This window comes from Hemitrygon akajei, chromosome 3, assembly GCF_048418815.1.
Source record: "Hemitrygon akajei chromosome 3, sHemAka1.3, whole genome shotgun sequence".
In the NCBI taxonomy this organism is placed as follows: domain Eukaryota; kingdom Metazoa; phylum Chordata; class Chondrichthyes; order Myliobatiformes; family Dasyatidae; genus Hemitrygon; species Hemitrygon akajei.
Genome location: NC_133126.1, coordinates 199,045,377 through 199,065,315, shown reverse-complemented (window position 1 = coordinate 199,065,315; position 19,939 = coordinate 199,045,377). Strand labels below are relative to the sequence as shown.

At 40.7% G+C, this 19,939-nt stretch overlaps 1 protein-coding gene across 1 annotated transcript in view; it reads left to right on the top strand.

Annotated features, from left to right (window-relative positions):
- The window catches only part of LOC140724669 (uncharacterized), a 166,761-nt gene that overhangs the window by 88,824 nt on the left and 57,998 nt on the right, over nucleotides 1-19,939 (top strand). The window contains exons 99-112 of the mRNA XM_073039094.1: nucleotides 66-664; nucleotides 1,019-1,580; nucleotides 2,731-2,930; nucleotides 3,040-3,420; nucleotides 3,534-3,820; nucleotides 4,225-4,505; nucleotides 6,119-6,256; nucleotides 6,334-6,590; nucleotides 7,900-7,984; nucleotides 8,187-8,255; nucleotides 11,527-11,774; nucleotides 13,525-13,702; nucleotides 17,869-17,977; nucleotides 19,069-19,163. Of these exons, the coding sequence (XP_072895195.1) occupies nucleotides 66-664; nucleotides 1,019-1,580; nucleotides 2,731-2,930; nucleotides 3,040-3,420; nucleotides 3,534-3,820; nucleotides 4,225-4,505; nucleotides 6,119-6,256; nucleotides 6,334-6,590; nucleotides 7,900-7,984; nucleotides 8,187-8,255; nucleotides 11,527-11,774; nucleotides 13,525-13,702; nucleotides 17,869-17,977; nucleotides 19,069-19,163 (3,489 nt within the window). The remainder of the gene's footprint in view (nucleotides 1-65; nucleotides 665-1,018; nucleotides 1,581-2,730; nucleotides 2,931-3,039; nucleotides 3,421-3,533; nucleotides 3,821-4,224; nucleotides 4,506-6,118; nucleotides 6,257-6,333; nucleotides 6,591-7,899; nucleotides 7,985-8,186; nucleotides 8,256-11,526; nucleotides 11,775-13,524; nucleotides 13,703-17,868; nucleotides 17,978-19,068; nucleotides 19,164-19,939) is intronic.

Sequence of the window (19,939 nt, the reverse complement as noted above, 5' to 3'; positions counted from 1 at the left end):
AGAAGTGTTTGATGGAAGGAATGTCAGATGAAAGTAACGTGTAACCTTATGGATTCCGTTCACAGCTGTAAAGTGTGGAGCGAATAGTCATTATGAGCAGTGCGGCTCAGCTTGCCCAGCTACCTGTGTGAGTCCGAGTGCTCCATCGCGCTGCTTGCAACCTTGCGTGGAAGGCTGTGTGTGTGACAGTGGTTACCTTCTCTACAATGACCGATGTGTGCCAGAGGATAAGTGTGGTTGCTGGTATGAAGGAAAGCACTACCCAGTGGGCTCTGAACTCTGGACCGATGATACCTGCTCAAGAAAATGTAGATGTCCTTCTGCAGGCAGTAAAATGGTGTGCAGGGATTCAACGTGTTCTACAGGTTCATACTGTGGAGTTGTAAACGGCGTCCCCGGTTGCTACCCATACACGTACGGTATCTGCAGAGTGCATAATGATCCGCATTACAACACCTTTGACAAAGCCACCCTCCACTTTATGGGCAGCTGTACGTACACAATAGCCAAGTCGTGTGGAAATTCCTCCTCCCTTCCGTACTTCAACATTGAAACAAAGAATGAAAATCGTGGCTACGCAGGAGTATCTTACGTTCAGAAAGTTCATGTAACTGTGCACGGCCACAGTGTTTGGATCGTGAAGCGGGAACGTCAGCGGGTGTTGGTAAGTCTCTTACTGTAAGTCTAATTCTGCTAAAGTACAGCTCTCTCTACTAAAAATCATTTGACATGGAAACACTTGATCGGTAAAGCACTTTGCTTGTAACTGGAGATGCGAGTAAGTGAGAAGGGATGCGCAGTGCGACGGAAGTGAGTCTGATTAAAGCGGCATTGAGAGCTTTTTATCCTCAGCTGAAGGGGCGTTCTGAACGCACGTGAGTGTGTACGGATGTGATGGCTAAGATCATTAGACATGCCTGAAGGGCTTGAGAGGAGCACGGTGCAAATGGTTGTTTTGTTTCTCCAGGGCTGCGGCCCCATACAGTCTGTATGATGCAGTATTTCGTCTTGTGCACAGGTTGATGACGTGTGGGAGACCTTACCTGTTGGGCGTGGCGAGGGTGGCCTGAGTGTGAGTAGGAGCGGAAGATACGTGGTCCTGACAACTGATTTTGGCCTGTACGTTTCTTACGACACTGATCATTCAGTGGAAGTGAAGGTGCCCAGTACGTACTTTAATCGGGTTTGTGGTATGTGCGGTAACTACAATGGAAAATGGCAGGATGACTACATGAAAGCTGATGGAACGCAAGCTAAGGATGACAACGAACTGGGAAATAGCTGGAAGGTGCCACCTGACGAGCCAGGTTGCGACCCCGTCGAGCCAGAAGAGTGTAAGCCCGCAGATGAGGAGCGCTACCGAGGTGATGATTTCTGTGGTCTGATCACCAGTCAACAGGGGCCATTTGTAAACTGCCACTCTGTGATCAACACCAATGGTTTCTTTGAAAGTTGTGTTGTTGAACTGTGCTTGACCGGTGGAGACCAAGGAGCTCTGTGTAATGCCCTGCAGATCTATTCAGATGCCTGCCAGAGAGCAGGAGTGACCATTGTGCCATGGAGGAACTCCACTTTCTGTGGTACGTATGAGTTGTCTCCTCCAAATGCTGTTGGAGTAATACACTGGATTCCGGTTCATTGAGACACCCGGGACCCGTGCATTTTGGCCCAATTAAGTGACTGCCCCAATCAGCCAAAGGGTCATGGAAATAATTAAAAGTTATTTAAAAAAAGACCAACTGCTGTTTAACCGATCAACAAATTATCTACATCCATGATGAAGATGGCAGAATTTGTCATCAAATCACCGTCAGTTAAAATCGATACTTGTTACCGGATGGAAGTCGGAGGAGAGTTTATTCAGCAAATTATGTATTTAAAAGAAATACAGAGCAAATTGGAAACCATCCAGTACCACTACAGTACACTAAATCAATGTATTAGTTCCCAATAGTTATCGATAGAGGAATCACTCAGTAGACGCTGCCATTTAATGAAGGAGATCAGTGCAGACACCTGTTGAAGATTGTACTGCCTTCATACAATGCTTTTGCCAATTGCATCCTGCAAAACTTCATTTTTATTGTAACGTTTAAGGCGATTGCTGAGACATTCAAGTTGTTTGTAGTTCTTAATTTGTTGAAGTAGTGAGATCATTTCCTTTTCAATCCCAGCCTTTTCTGGCATCTCCAAGCCTGAGTGCCTGAAACCGCAGTGAGCAAGAGAGTTCTGAATTGTCTTGCTGCTTATTTCTCACCAATTATCAGTGACAAAGATCACAAGCACATTCAACTGACACTATTTGAAAACTCTTCGCTGTAAGCACAGTGTAGTGTCCAACGGCCACACATGTCCACGCGGCTGACACAGGTCCATGGGTTCCCAACCTTCTTTATGTCGTGGTCCCTTACCATTTTCTGAGCAGACCGCGTACCACAGGTTGGGACCCCCTGCGCAAGTTATACATTATTTGGCAGCAGTCTACTGGCCCGATGAGGCGACACGGTGTCCCAAACAAATGAAAGGAATGAGGGTTATTTTCTGGATTAGATTTTGTTGCTTAAGAGTTGTCCCAAATAAGCAGCTGCCCTGATTAACTGATGGTCCAATTAACCGGAATCCGATGTACTTAGCAGTGTTCGGAGCTGTACAACATCGTGTCAGAGAATCGCCATTTGTGAAGCTTGAATTGAAGTGTAAAAAGTTTTGTTGCTTCTCTGCTGCTTTCAGGTATCGTGTGTGAAGCCAACAGCCATTATAACGCATGCGCTAGCGCTTGTCCAGCCACTTGCACTGACCGCTTTGCTTCGGGGAACTGTAGTGAGCCATGTGTGGAGGACTGTGAGTGTAACCATGGCTTTGTCCTGAGTGGAAGCTCGTGCGTGTCTGTGGAGAACTGTGGTTGCACGCACAAGAACAAATACTACGAGGTAAGTTGGAAGTGTTTGTGGTGCACTTTGGTTTCTATGAAAACAAGGTTCTGTTTCCCATCAGAGCACATAGCACTTTTGAAAATAAACCTTGCCGTTTGTGTGTCAGAAAGGTGCGATGTTCTGGGAAGACGGATGTCGAGAAAGGTGCCGCTGCACTGGCAATGACCGAATCGTGTGCGAGCCAGCAACTTGTGGACCGGGAGAAATCTGCAAAGTGCAGGGTGGCAATTTGGGATGTTACGGCGCTGACACTGCCATTTGCCACATCTATGGCGACCCGCACTACACAACATTTGATGGGAAGCTGTACCATTTCCAGGGTGCCTGCAATTACACGGTGACCGAGACTTGTGGAAATACATCTGTCCAATTTTCTGTGACGAGTAGGAATGAGCACCGAGGTAGTCCGAGCTGGACTGCCATTAACTCGGTGAGCGTGCGCCTGCAGAACCTCCACATTGCATTGCGGAAAAATAGGGACGTTTATGTGAGTATTATATACTTGAAAGAGTATAATTTTCAGCATTGACATGATGTTGTCAAGCAACAGTTGGTTTGTTTGTGATTTTCTGGAAGCTAACTTTGTAATGCTTTGTTTAGGTGGATGGAGTGAGGGTGAACCTCCCTGTGACACCCATTGCTTCGGTAAGACTGTCGCTGGTAGGGTCATATGTTGTGCTCCAGACCAACTTTGGTCTTCAGGTGAAGTTTGACGGAGATCATCAACTGGTGGTAGTTGTGGACGAGAGATACAAAGGACAGCTGTGTGGCTTGTGTGGAACCTACACCAATGACCAACTGGATGACTTCTTGAAACCTGATGGAATACTAGCCTTGGATTCAAACCAATTTGGGAACAGTTGGACAGTTACTGACGACAACTGGCCGTGAGTATTGCTGTGTGTGATTTACGTGAAGACAAATACTAAGATGTCTCCACAAGTCCTGAAAAGTGTTACAGCAAGTGGCAATGTTGCTTGACTGTAAGCAATGTTGGGGCAAGGAAGCGATATCAAGGAGATAATTCAAATCAGCTCGAGTGTTTTGTTTTTTTGAACGACAAGGGCACACAGGGGAGAAATGTAAAGATATTTCCAGTGTTGAGTTCAGGATGTCTTTCAGTCTTTTCAGTTGTGTAATGGAGTCATGTTCTTTCTTGTATATTATGATGGCATGGTGTATTTTTCTCTCAAGCCCTGCCCGTAGCCTTCCAAGCTTCTTTCCGTTTTGGAGAGGACTGAATGGGATAAATTAAATTTGAAAAGAGTGAGAGATTGTTTCTGTTGCACAGGTGTAACCAAACAGCTCCACTTCCACCTCCATGCGAGCCAGCAGCAAGCGAAGAGGCAGAGAGATACTGTAAAATAGTCTTGGCTAACCCTGGTCCATTTGAAGAGTGCCACTGGCATATCCCACCTCAACTCTACTTTGAGAGCTGCGTCTACGATCATTGTGTGACTGGCGGAGACTCTGTTCAGATGTGCAACACGCTGGAGTCTTATGCTTCAGCTTGTGAAGCAGCTGGTGTTGCGCTGGGAGACTGGAGGCAGCAGAGTGGCTGTACTGAGGAAAGTAAGTCCAAACTCTTAATCTATTCCTCTGTTTTACTTCTGCATGTGGTGAATGGAGAAACCCAGTTAAGAGACAAAAGACATTTTCCATTGAAAGCCCAAGCTTTTTGCTGTCCAATCAGCTCCATGCAAGTTGCTTTGCAGAGAGTTGGGCAAAGGGATTCTAGTAGTTTACATGTTGTTCTCCACTGATGAACGAAGGATTGTTTTTGAGAAAGGTATTCAAGAGTTCTTAATGTTTGAAGTTCCTGATGCAAGCTGAGGCTTTTGCCATCAGTGACGTTTCTGGGACTGCATCGTGCCACGATGTAATAGACCGATAAAAGTTGCACACTATCTCCTGACGGAGCCTTCCGGCTCAGTGTACAGAAACCCGAGTACTTTGCAGCAAGTAGCAAGTCCTTCAAGCTGACAATGGCATCTGAATAAACATCTCTGCTGACTGGCACTGAAGTCTGATTAACAGGGAATGTAATTTGTTCTTCCTTTCCCTGTAGATTTTGAGTGATAGCCTGTCCTCATTAATTGTCTTTTCTTTTCGAATCTTTTTATTAGTATTATATTATTCAAAAATAACACAAGTACATCGAAGTAACAACACTTACAATGCCTCAACGAAAAAAAAAGAAATTATCTTAAAGATCGAAAATTTTGTGAATATAAAAAAACCCTACTAAGAGAAAAGTGGGGGGGGGGGAACCATTAGGAGTGCAACCCCGGAGCCATGCGTCATGCAAAAAGCTTCTAAAAATAAACATCAAACCGCCAGCAAGAAAGAAAAATATATCAAAAAGTCTTACAATTAGATGATGGAGAAGATCTATCAATGAGCTCAAATGATACTAGCGAGCAAATGAGACCCATCATTTCTCAAAATCAAATAAAGTTTCAAAGGTTCGACTTCTAATTTTCTCCAAACTAAGACATAGCATCAATTGAGAAGAAGCATTGTGACAAAGTAGGAGCTGATATATCCTTCCACTTCAACAAAATTGCCCTCCTAGCTATCAATGTAACAAATGCAGTAACATGTTGGTTAGACACAGAAATACCATGGATATTTTGAGGAATTATTTCAAAAAGCACAGTCAATTTATTAGGTTGCAGGTTAATTCTGAGTGTTTTAGAAATTGTCGAGAAGATGACTTCCAGAACTGTTCCAATATAGAACATGACCAGAACACATGTGTCAATGTAGCTATCTCAGTTTTACATCAATCACAATAACTATCAACATTGGGAAATATTTCAGAGAGTGTCTCCTTGGTCAAATGGTAATGATGTACAATTTTAAATTGAATCAGTGAATGACTAGCACAGATCGAAGAAGAGTTAACCAGCTTCAGAATCCAATCCTCCCAAATAAAAGTCAAATTGAGTTCCTTTTCCCAATCCTGTTTAATCTTAAATAAAGGACGCTTATCCCATTGTAATAATAAATTATAAATTAAAAGTCTTAATCCTCTGATGGGTAGCTGTGGAAAATTATGGTGCCTCCTGTAAAGTACGGTACCGAGCGACTGTACAGTGTCTCGATTCAATAGTATGGTGTTGAATATTTTCAGCAGTTGTTGAGAGTATTCCGATGAATGTCTGTCTTTCTGAACTCGGCAGGTTGTTCACTGGATTGTAACTTTGACAAAGACCTGTGCCATTGGGCCCAATCCGAGAACGATACGTTGGACTGGAAACGCATCAGAGGGTCGACACCATCATATAACACAGGACCGAGCTTTGACCACACCACAGCAGGTAGGTGATGTGAGATTGCTGCTTAGCCACTGTGCACCTGATTTCTATTGGAAGAATAAACCTTCTTGTGTTTGCAGGTGGTTACTACATCTACATTGAAGGCAACGATGGCCAACCAGGAGACCGAGCCCATCTGGTCAGTGCTCCATGTGCGGAAAGAGGAGCTCAATGCATGCGATTCTGGTACCACATGTATGGAGTAGGTCAGCACATGGCTTTGAATGTTTACCAGGTTGAAAGCGGAACAGCAGTGCTGAAGTGGTCTGATTCAGGAAATAAGGGAAACCGATGGATTGAAGGACAGGTTGACCTTGACCTGTCTGGAGGTTCTCAGGTAGGCTGCATGGATAATACTCAAGAAGTCACTGAAATGATTTTTTAATTCATACAAGTCCAGGTAAATAAACAATAATGGAGATGCCATGTACCCAATGGTGTTTGCGTTGGGTGCAAATGATTGCAAAATTTTAGTGCATTTCCCACACTGTCCAAAGTTGATGAGTTTGCAAATACTCTTAATGCTGCACGCCACTGTTCTCTTTCCTCTCCCCTTGCAATCAACGAGTTTTAGTCCATCAAAATTTGTAGACTTATCAACCAGTGATCCACTTTAGGGAATTCCCGACACAGCTCTTAATTAATTGAAACCTTGCACTTTATTGCCTATACACGAATATCAATGCGTCTTTTTACCCAACCCAAAGATTTGTGCAGAAACACAGAGAACCTACAACACAATACAGCCTCTCTACCCACAATGCTGTGCCGAACATGTACTTATTTTCGAAAATACCTCCGGTGACCTATCGCCCTCTATATTTCTCAACTCCATTTACGTATCAGGAGTCTCTAAAAGACCCTATTGTATCCAGCTCCACCACCATCGCCGGCTGCCCATTCCACGCACTCACCACTCTATATGTTAAAAACTTACCCCTAACATCTCCTCTGTACCTACTTCCAAGCACCTAAAAACTGTGCCTTATCGTGTTAGCCATTTTAGCCCTGGGAAAAATCCTCTGCCTATCCACGTGATCAATACTTCTCATCATCTTATACACCTCTATCAGGTCACCTCTCGTCCTCTGTCGCTCCAAGGAGAAAAGGCCCAGTTCACTCAACCTGTTCTTATAATGCGTGCTCCCCAATCCAGGCAACATCCTTGTAAATCTCCTCTGCACCCTTTCTATAGTTTCCACAAGTTAAATCCTGAATGTTATTGTTCTCTCTGTAACAGTACTCATTCAGAACACTTCCTCAATTTTTAACACTGAAATTGGGGATCTCCTGTTGTCCAAATGATTGATCCTTCTTCTCCCAGCGCCTGGCATTTCAGTCTTGCGATAGACTGAAATGTCAATGAAATTATTTTGGATGTATAGAAGTGCTGTTGGTGAAATTGAATTTCCTGTCCTTTGCCTGATATAACCCGCTTAATGCACTCTTTCTGTGCTTTACAATTTTGAAGAGCCGGTAGTTATTTTTCAAATAATTTTTGGATTTATTCTCTCTTGAATGATTTCATCACAGTCTCAGAACTGTTGTGCACCCATGATTTACTGAAGTGAAATGCAAGTTTGGGGCTTCAGTTGTGCTGCTTGACTGGCTGTTTCCTGCTGAAGTTTTGCTGCTTTCTCTGACAGATCCTCCTAGAGGCGGTCCGTGGCCAAGACTACCGGAGTGATGTTGCTGTGGATGACATTTCCTTTCACGTAGGGTGCTGTGGAGGTGGGTCTGTTGTACTCGGCGCTTGCTTTCACTGTAGCACTACTGATAGCGGCATTTATTTAATTGAACAAAATTGCATTGCTCCTGTCATGCTGTGGTTCTCTTTTGGTTTTCCATGCTTTAGTCAACTAGAAATGTGAGATGATGTGATTATGTTATAAAGGTTAATCTGTTCTGTGTCTGTACTATTTTATTCCTGCAGCGGGTTGTGGAACGACAACAACTACGAGCATCTCAACTACAGCCAGTACCACAACGCCCGCCCTTACAGGTATGTGAGTTTGAATTTTTGTGTTTCTGTTTGAGGTTGGGGACTTCAGAATGGCAGGAATTCCTGGGATGGAATGAGGCCTCTCATCCCTTTGTGGACATCAGAAGGAAGGACTATTCTTTGTTCCAGTTTTCTGTCTGTATCCTTCTGGTTAAGCCAGTTCACCTGCTTTTATGTTCTGTTTACAAGGAATTTTTTTTCTGCACAAACCACATTTTGAAACTCAATATCTCAAAAACTTCTTTCGTCGTACCATGGAGGGCATTCTAACAGACTACATCACTGCCTGGTATGGGGATGGGAGCCTGGCTACTGCATAGGACCAAAAGAAACTGCAGTGGGTGGTAAATTTAGTCAGCTCTGTTCTTGGGTACTAGCCTACAAAGTACTCATGATATCTTCAAGGAGCAGTTTCTCAGAAAGGCAGTGTCCATTATTAAGGACCTCCAGAACCCAGGGCATGCCCTTTTCTCATTGTTGTCATCAGGTTGGCAATACAGAAGCCTGAAGGCACACACTCAGTGATTCAGCAACAGCTTCTTCCCCTCTGCCAGCCGATTCCTAAATGGACATATAACTCATGAACACCACCTCACTTTTTATAATGTATATATTTTTTCTGTTTTTGCATGAGTTTTAATCTATTTGATATACGAATATCATAATTGATTTATTTATTTATTTATGTTTGCTTTGTTTTCTTCTATATTATGTATTGCAATGAACTGCTTCTGCTCAGATAACAAATTTCACAACATGCCATTGATAATAAACCTGATTCTCATTCTGATTTTTGAAGTTCTTGGTTTCACAGCACCAACATCCGGCTTCTGGCTATGTTTGTTCTGTTTGTCAATCTGGTGGTGTATCTGCATTGTGCTGTTTTAGACACATTCTTACAGTATTGTATAAATTCATGGCTTTGAAAGAAGTGATTCAGCCCAATGTATTCATGTCATGCAATGGAGAGTTTTATGGTCCTCTCTCTTGTTCCCATTTTATTCAAAGAACACCTTGTTTGCTGAGGTCTTTTTGCTGCAACCTTAACTTCCTACACTCACATTCTTCCGGAAACAATATGAGTGTACCACCTGAACAAACATCAGATTAGTGGAAAGAGACTCCTAAAATGTTTTAATACTTATCATTTAATTTTTATGCTATTAACTTGTAAAAGCAGTGAAAGGCTTGGATTTTGTCTAATGCCATTTAATCAATTTGTTTATCTATCTTTACTTTTTCACACTACACTGCAGTCCCCATGACTTCAAAATCTTTTTCAGAAAAGTTCTCAGCTCTACCATCTTGATGTGTTGCTCTCCCAGGTGCAGCTATTGCATGTTTTTTTGTGTTCTCCTTCCTTAATTTTAAATAAATAATTTTAACTGTTATTTTTCATGACACAATTTAGGTAATATGGGCATTCCCTATTCATTCTTAGATTCTGTTTCCTATGAGGATCAGGTCTGTTTTCCAATGGGAAGAATAGATGTAATTTATTTCTTATACTAAAGACCTCTGCTATTTTGATGTCAATCGTGCCTAAATATTGAACAGGAACAACAATCTTAGCAATTGTGAATATCACTTTAGGAAGCAATTGGAGTCATACAGTCATAGATTGCTTTAGCACAGAAATAAGCTCATAGGCTCATCAAGTCTGTGCTGAACTATTATTCTGCCTAGTTCCATTGACCTACTTCCGAACCATAGCCCTCCATACCCCTCCCTTCCATGTACCTATGCAAATTTCTTATAAATGTTGCAATCAAACCTATATCCACCACTTCCACTGACATCTTGTCCCACACTCGCACCATGCTCTGTGTGAAGAAGTTCTCCACAGGTTGGCCATGAACATTTCACCTTTCACCCTTACCCCATGACATCTAGTTCTAGTCTCACACAACCTCAGTGGAAAAAGCCTGCTTGCATTTACCTCATATATATCCATCATAGGTTCAATATTTGGTTATGGATATGATATACACATATCAGAGCCAAAAAAGTCTAATTTCATAAACAGTAATAGGGAAAAAGCCATCCTGGACTGGCACTCCTGATCAGCTATGGCAAACAAGCTCAGATGTAGTCATGGCTAAATAAACTATTGTCATTCACCATTATGCAAAACAAAACAGGGAAATACCATTAAACACACCTGAAACATTATGCATCAAGGAATCAACATGTTCAGGAAAGAAAGAAGGCAGAATATTGTCAGAAAGAAAGTGAATGTTTCAATGGACTACTTTGAAAAGAAGAATTTCCATTTTCATTTGCATTTATCTTGGTAGATAACATTGATTTCAAATAGAAGGAAATAGTTGATTAAAGTAAACAAAAACAGGTTCTGGAAATCCAAAAAAAAGGAAATGCTGAAAGGCCATAGCAGGCCAGGCAGCATCTGTGGAAAGGGAATCAGATCCAGGACCCTTCATCAGAATCGTTCAGATGAAGAGTGCCAGCCCTGAAATGATTACTGTTTCTCTCTTTCACGTATGCTCCCTGACATGCTGAACTTATCCATCCTTACTATTATTGGTTAATGTCAGTTCCAGTACATAAGTGTAGAGGAGACAAAGTAATTGTTACTCCGTATCCAGTGCAGCCTAGAAAAACACCGAGTTAAAAAAAACACAGTGAATATTAATACACAAGCTAGCTTATTTACATAGATTGATTGTGTGTCCATAAAGTGACACTAGGTACAAGAATGTCTGCACATAAGGTGACTGACAGGAAATGATAAAGTAGTGGTGGTTGGGTGTGGAGGGGTGGATTAGTGGGTGGAGGTGATGATCAGCCTTACTGCTTGGGGAAATTAACTGTTTCTATGTCTTGTGGTCCTGGCATGGATGCTATATAGACCCTTCCCGAGTGGGAGTGGGACAGTCTATGAGCTGGGTGGGTGTTGTTATTGGGATTTTTCCAGCATCTTTCTGTATATATGTCCTTGATGGCAGGTTGGCTGGTGCTGGTGATGCATTGGGCAGTTTTGAATACCCATTGTAGAGTCTTCCTGTCTGCTGATGCTGACTGCAGATCTGGGAATCTAGAACAACAAGCAAAATGCTGGAGGAGTTCAGTGAGTCAGACAGCATCCGTACAGGTGAATGGTCTAGGCCCAAAATGTCAACTGCCCATTTCCCTACACAGGTGTTGCCTGACTTGCTTACTTCCTCTGGCACCTTCTTTGTTTTTAAAATTTGGTAATAACTGTAATAGTTTGCTAGGTATGTTGCTTCATCCATGAATTTTTTTTGTACAGGTCGTGCCACATGCAGCGCTTCAGGAGATCCACACTATAATACCTTTGACATGCATGTTCATCACTTCATGGGAACTTGCACATATGTGCTCTCCAAGCGATGTAGTGAAGTTTCAGATCTCCCTTTTTTTAGTGTGTCAGCAACAAATGAGCAGAGAGGTGCCAATACCAAAGTGTCCTGGGTGAATTCTGTGCATGTGTTAGTATATAACAGCACAATTTCCATCATGAAAGATCGTAAAGTCCTGGTAGGTATTTTTATTCAGATTTTTGTTTATTCAAAACTAGTAAAGGACTTGTCTCAGCTCACTGCTTTTCCACTGATAAGGCAAGTTCAGGCTAGAGATGTGATTGGGGACACTGTTGTAAAACATAGATAGATGGTAACTGAAACTAAAAAAAACTGTACTGAAAATGCTCAAAACCTGAAATTAAAACACAAATTGAGGTTGGTCAGCTTCTGTAGAGAATATACCAGAGCATGCGTCACTTTACATCAGAACATGTTACTCTTTCTTCATCTACTGTCTTTTCTACTGGGTATTTCCAGTATTTTTATTCTGGACACTTAGTAGTTGTATTATTTGAGAATATGTACTCTGCTGTTCCTTTTCTTGCTGGAAAACAGAATAATATTCTTCTAAGAAGTTTTTGGTGATGCTTTGTGTTGAGTGAAAATTTATGATACGATTTTGTATATACAAACAATTTAAGGAACAGCACATTCTGCTTGTCTTATTATTTCACATAAACTATGGTTTCCATAGCAGATCTGATTAAATAAAAAGATATAAATGTAGCACGTAGTGTCCGCTAAGTTTGCTCTTAGACTGGATACCATTGCTCATTCACATATTTCAAACTGCTTGTTTTATTATACATTAAAGTGCCAATAACATTATACTGTCTTACATAAGCATGCACATCACACTTTATGTCAACCGGTCAATCTTCAGACCATGCCATTCAGGGGCTTACTCTGTGACTATGTACTGATCATAACTATATGTACTATGCGTGACTGTACTGTGTATGCACCTTGGGCCCAGAGCAGTGATGTTTTGTTTAGTCGTATGGTTGAATTACAATAATCTTGAAATTAGAGTGACCTGATATGATTTTTGAGAAGAAATACATTATTTTAAACAGAACACTTCCAGTATTTGTAGAATCAATATTTAGTTCCTTAAATATGAGATAATGAGTACATGATATTTAACTGAAATATTGACAACATTTTCTCAAAACTGTTATCTGTTATGGTATCCTGGCCTGAATTTGTATCATTTGAAAGCTCAGTCACAGGGAGAAGGCTTAGCTGAATCGGCCTAATTTCAGTAATGCCTGCATTCCCAATTGAATCAGTTCAGAGTCTATCAACATTCTTCTGGTTTGGAGTCGTATATAGGCCACAGCAGCAGATTTTGGGTGTCAGGGTAGTGTATTGGTTAGTTTGACACTATTACAACTCAGATATCATAGCTCAGAGTTCAATCCTGACATCCTGTGTAAGGATTTGTATGTCCTCCCCATGGAATGTGTGCAGCATTCTCTGGGTGCTCTGGTTTTATCCCACGGTCCAAGGTGTACTGTTTAGTAGGTTAATTGGTCAATGTAAATTGTCCATGGTTAGTCTAGGATTAAATCAGGGATTGCTGGGCAGCATAGCTGGAAGGGCATATTCTGTGCTGTATCTCTAAATAAATTAGAACATAAAATTTAATTTCTTAAAAGCCATTATTAAGACAGGTGAATTCTTATTACAACTTGGAAGTTAAAAATTGAATTGTTGTTTAATTCACAAAAGCTGAATTCCTCAGTTGCCTTAGCAGGATTTGAATTTGGATCTCTAAATAATCAGTCAAGGCCTTTGAAAGTCCAAGAACATGGTGTGACTGTATCTTCTATTAGTGCAGATCAGACGATTTAGGATGTGATTAAATTATGGTGACTCCTTGCTCTCAGATAAATAGTAGCATTTTTTGTTTCTTTCTGTAGCTGAATGGAGAACGAGTAAACCTGCCTGTGTTTTTCATGGACCTTCTAGTGATACAGATGAGTGGCGCCTATGTTCTACTGGAGACTGACTTTGGTTTGTTGGTGAGGTTTGATGGTATCCACCATGTTGATGTGTCAGTGCCATCTACATATTCTGGACTACTTTGCGGCATGTGTGGTAGGTCCACACTTAAAGTGACTTACTGGCCAATATAAGCACTTCTATCTTTAAATGTCAAAGTGGTATTAATTTTAACAGCTTAATGACTATTTGTGATGTGGCTTGATCAAAGGCATATTTATTATTTTAATGTACTATAGTGTATTATGAATGGTAATGCCAGTAATTGAGTATGTTAGCTCACCAGGCCTCTACTTCATGAGGAAGCCAAAGAAATTAGATGTGCCTTCTTTGATTCTCACTATTTTTTATTGCTGTATCATAGAAACCATAATCGCTCTGTATGGCAACTGCTCTGCCCATGACCACAAGAAATTGCAGGGAGTTGTAGACACAGCTCAGTATGTTATGGAAACCAGCCTCCCCTCCACTGAATCTTCTTGCTGCATTGGTAAAGCAGAACATAATCAAATATCCCAGCTACCCTGGACAGTCTGTCTTCTTCCCCGACCCCTCCCATTAGACTGAAGATACAAAAGTCAGAAAACATGATCTTGCTCCTTATTGTCTACCTGCACTGCGCTTTCTCTTAGTGTGGCACTCTATTATGCATTCTGTTATTGCTTTCCCTTGTTATGCCTCAATGCACTGTATAATAAATTGATCTGTATAGATGATACGCAAGACAAGTTTTTCACTGTACCTCGGTCCACATGACAATAATAAACCAATTTCCCACCTTCTCATCAGCATCAAACACACTTTAGGCTGGGTAAAAAAGAAAGTAAATATCCGTTTCAATAGTAAATGGCCATATTCCAATCTGTCCATCAGCATGGCATTCTGAGAGAGATTGTCCAACTGGGTACAATATTTTAGCTGTACTTTCATCACCTATGACTTCCTCACTCTTGCTATCTGTTAATTGGTAAAACACAAGATCTCTTATGCATTTTTAATCATTTTTTCAACCTGTTGTGCCATTTTCAGCAAATTATGCAGAGATACTCCCAGATCTATCTGCCCTGAATTTTACCCTCTGTATTGTATTACCTCTTTTTTTCTCTGATCAAGATGCAACCCTTCATATTTCTCAGCATTAAATGTCATCTTCTTCAAATGCATTTCTACTTGCCTACACTTTCATATAATCTACATATTTGGAAATTTTACCACATTCACTCATCCAGATTAATATATATGAAAAAGTTCATGGTCCAAATTCTGACTTGTAGGCGTTTCCACTGCACATTGCCCTTCAATCCATGAAGCACTCTAATGCTCTTTCATTACTACTCTGTTTCATATTATTAAGCCGATTTTTTTATTCATGTTGATACATCCATTTTATTCCATTGTCCTCATGTCAAACCAATTAGGTGGTATTTTATCAAATGCCTTTTGGAAGTCTCTAAATACTGCATCAGTGCACTTTCCTCATTGACTTGGTTATTTTTCAGAAAAATTCACTTGCGTTATTTTGACATGATATACCTTTAACAAATCATCCTTCATTTTTATAATCAATCAAAACCGTCCCACTGATAGTATTTCTGTCTTTGATTATCATCTTTAGAACTTTCCCACCGAGGTTAAACAAGTTCAAATTTAATTTTTTTAATGCTGGCATTCCTCTGTTTTGTGTGTGTTGCTCTGGATTACTATCATCTGCAGAATCTTTTGTGTTTCAATTTTAAATTTCTTTTGCTTTTGTATGCTGTGACATTTTAATTGAATGATGAAGATTGTTACTATCATTTTTGCAAATAGGTTCAAGAAATGTTGTAGTTTATGATCAAGTGATCAGCTCAACACAAATTGGCCATCTCACTGTGTCAAACTCTTAGTCATTGACGTGAGCAATACCACCATAATTTCATTATTCCAGTACCATAAATTATCCACATAATAGTATTATTCAATATTCTTCTTCTTAAGCCAAACACTCCTACTTGAGCATGGGCTGCCAACAGCAGCTGGCCAGAGTCCTCTGTCCTGTGGCAGTCTTTCAAGTTGTCCCTAGGTGTAATCCATCCTTGAAGATTCTTCCTCTCCCAGGGATAATATCTTTGTAGCTTCTGTTGGTGTTTCTTTAGCTCTGGGATGGGATGAGGTTACCAGCCTCATTCCCACCCCTCCTCCTTTCACAGCCAGACTTCAGACAGTCATGACAGAGTTGGTATTATCTAGTATATTTTATAATACTATCAGTACCATAATTCCAAACAAATTAATCTCCAAACTCTGACCAAGAACTCAGTACCTCCCTCTGCAGCTGGATCCTTGACTTCTACCAACAGACAGGAATAAGTAAGGATAGGTAGCAATATCCTCACCACTGGTGCTTCACATGTCTGTGGCATAAGCCCCTTACTGCACTTCTGTCACACTCACAATCGTGTGATCAGAATCATCTCTAACTCCATCTGTAAGTCAGTAGATGAAATCATTGAGGTAGCTGGTATCTCAAACAGCAACTTGATGGATTACAGGAAAGTGATCAAGAGCGTTATAGCATGGTGTCAAGACAATGCCTTTGCCTCAATGTCATCAAATTAAAAGAGCTAGCCATTGACTTCATGAAGTGCGGTGGAGTATCCATCCACCTGTATCAATGGTGCTGAAGTGGAGATGGTTGAGAGCTTAAATATTTAGGTGTAAATAACTTGACCTAGGCCAGCTACATAAATGGACATGAAACTCACCAGCATCTTTTCTCCCTCAAAAGGCGAAGGAAATTCAGCACGTCTTTGTTGATCTTCACTAATTTTTATTGATGCGCATAGTAAGTTCTTGATCAGAGTTTGGAGATGAGTTTGTTTGAAATTATGTTACTGATGACATTATAAAATGGTATTAGATAATGCCAACTCTGTCATGGATGGTTCGAAGCTCGGCTGAAAAAGCTGAGCATTGGGCTAGCAACCCTATCTGGTAAAAGTCTAGAGTTACAGAAGCACCAGCAGAAGCTCCAAAGACCTCATTCCTGGGAGAGCCAGGATGCATCACTGTTTGGTGTGGCAATTTCTCTGTGCATGACCTCAAGTAATTGTAGAAAGTTATGGACACAGCTCAGTTGGTCACAAAAACCAATCTCTGTCTACACTTCCCATTGCCAATAGAAAACAGGCCAACATAATAAAAGAACCTCTCCCAGCTCCATCATTGTCTCTTCTCCTGGCCCCCATTGGTTAGCAGATACAACAGTTTGAGAACACGTAACACCTGGTTCAAGGGTAGCCTCTATCCCATTGTTAAAAGACTATTGAATGGACCTCTTGTTCTATATGCATGAACTCTTAATCTCTCAATGAACCACATCATGGCTCTTATGCCTTAACTGTCTACCTGCATTGCATCTTCTCTTCAAACGTAAGACTAAATTCTGTATTCTAGTACAGTTTTTCTTCCTATTTTCCATCTCAGTGGACTTGCATTTGAAACGATCTGTTTGATTGGCACACAAAGCTTTTCATTGTATCTAGGTAGGTTTGCCAATAGTTAACCAATTATCAATTACATGATGGATTGTAGGGTCTGCTTTTGTGCTGTGTTGTTCCATGTCTCAGAGGTTTTTTAAAGTCTTATTTTCCATCAGTGGTTGTCACATTTCAGCAACTGCAAAGAAAAGTATTTTGAGTTAATCTGTTAATGATATTTTCACTTTTAGATTGAGGTGGTTTTTACAGACAGGAGAAAGAGGAAAGGAGAATTATTGGTGCGACTTAAAACCAGTCGCTGCGGGCAGATGAGGCTCGTCAACAGAGCTTGGCAGCTCATCTGAGAGAAGGAAAACTCTGATCTCAAACCTCTGCTGTCTTGTAACTATACCTACTCATGGGGAAGGGTCCAGGAGTAAACCCCAAGGAAAACATCCAGAGCTAAAATCCCTAAGGCAGTCCTGTGTTGAGTTCAATGCTGACTGACAACTCCTGTGAAGTTGCTGGTGCCAAACTGTATTGGTCTCTGCCATTCCTTTGGAGAGGGGGTGCCTGCTGCATGAGCCATAGCTTACTCTCCATATCATACTGTGCTGGCTTACATAGCATTTAGACAGCTAGGACACAACATCTATGGTTAATCCTGACCAGTGGAGGACCTCACGTTGAAGTGGTTGCAGCAACATTAGAAGCATTAGAAATGGAAAAGATGTTGCCACAGAGTACTTTTATCAGAGAATGAGTCAATGGCAGAGAATGACATTATTCATTTGTATGATTTAGGTAACTACAATGGTGACCAGAATGATGACATAATTATGCCCAATGGTAGCTTTGCTGCAGATTCAAATATGCTTGGAGAGAGTTGGCAAGTACATGATGGAGAGACTGAGTAAGTATATGCAAATTAATTATCACAGCAGATATTCTTGGAATGTAGGTATCATGGTTAAACTAACATTCATATATTCCCAGCTACCCTGAGAAAGGTGAGCCATTTTCAACCATTGTATTTCACAAAGACTTCGATTTACTAGACCCCTTGGCAAGAAATAGCACCTTCGCTTCATCCAGAAGCCGGATATCCTGATGGCCAACCATTTTAATTCAAATCCCCATTCCCATTCCAAAATGTCAGTCCATGGCCTCATCTACTGCTACAATGAGGCCACTCTCAGGTTGGAGGGTCACCATGTCATATTCTGCCTGGATCAACACAGCCTGAGCGGCACCATGTTTTGGCATACTCACAATTTACTAACCTGAGCATCTTTGAGATGTGGAAGGAAACCAGAACACCTGGAGAAAACCCACATGTTCACAAGGAGAACATACAGTACACACTCCTTTCAAACAGTAGCGGGAATTTCACCCAGATCACTGATGCCACTACACTACCGACAATATAGAGACCTTTGAAGAAAACTGATGACATTGTCCAGGTAGAAGGTTATAATAGGTGCAAAAGTTCAAAAGAATGATTTTAAAGAGGACTTTAAAGATGGGGAAAAAGGAAGAAATTTCAGAATGAAATTTGATTACAGATGAACTGGGGTAAGTCAGGGAATAGTACTGAAGAACAAATTACCCCAGTTCAGTAAACAGAAACAAAATGAGACTGGGGCTGAGGAGATTATAGTGCTAGATCTAGAAAGGGCTGTGGGGTAATTTAATGCCAAAAATATTTTTAAATTCATTGTAAACTTTTTCGTCTGAAGATAAATAGTATTAAGAATGTGACTTTTGCATTTTGGGAATTGAAAGTAATGGAACATACTATGTACGTTTGTTTTCGGAAGAGAATTTAGATCTGACAAAGAGTTTCAAGAATATTCCAACAGAGGATGTGGTAAAATAAAATTTGAGACAGGTAAAATTACAGAGGTGAAGGAAGAGGTAGATCACAGAGGAAGAGAAACCAGGCTCAGATCATGTCTCATTCATATTTCTCATTCCAGTTATTTCATATGTTTGTAAACGCAGGTGCAATCATGGTGGGAATGAGTTTAAATGTGACCCAGAAGTAATGGAAAATGCAGAAAAAAGTACTGCTTGTGGAATGATTACTGATCCAACAGGTACTCATCTACTGCCTAATTAAGAATGAAAGAACTAGTTAAAAGATAATGTAATTAAGAGCAACAGATGGGAAATTCCTTTTATGGTTTCAAACTGAATATAATAGAATGTGATTTACTCAAAGAAATGTCATTTCACAACTGCTTACTGCATTTTGGTACATATTTCAACCATGTCATGCATTCTGAGTTTGGCAAGACATACTGCTTATTACTAGGGACTAGAGATTTCATAGGAAAATGGAATCTGACCTCCAGACTGTGGAATTCCATTGAGAGATGCAGATGGTTTCCATGCAGAATAATGAATGTACCTACAGTAAGTGTGTTGTAGGTGGAATCTACCTGAGGAGTTAGGATAATTACATTTGCAAAATTGTAGACATTTGAGCACAAATTACTGGTTAAAATTTTAAAAATAAGTTTACTTTAAAAAGTAGAAAAAATGTCTCCAAGATGCTGGAAAGCTGTAAACTAATTTCAGTGCTGAAGAGTCTTGTTTATACACTCAGTGGCCACTTATTAGGTATAGGAGGTAGCTAATAAAGTAGCCCCTCAGTATATCTTCATGGTCTTCTGCTGCTGTAGCCCATCACTTCAAGGTTTGACATGTATTATGTTCAGAGATGCTCACCTGCACACTACTAGTATAACATGTGGTTATTTGAGTTACTGTTGCCTTCCTGGTAGCTTGAACCAGTCTGGTCATTCACCTCTGACCTCACTCATTAACAAGGCATTTTCACCCACAGAAGTGGCACTCATTAGATCCTTTT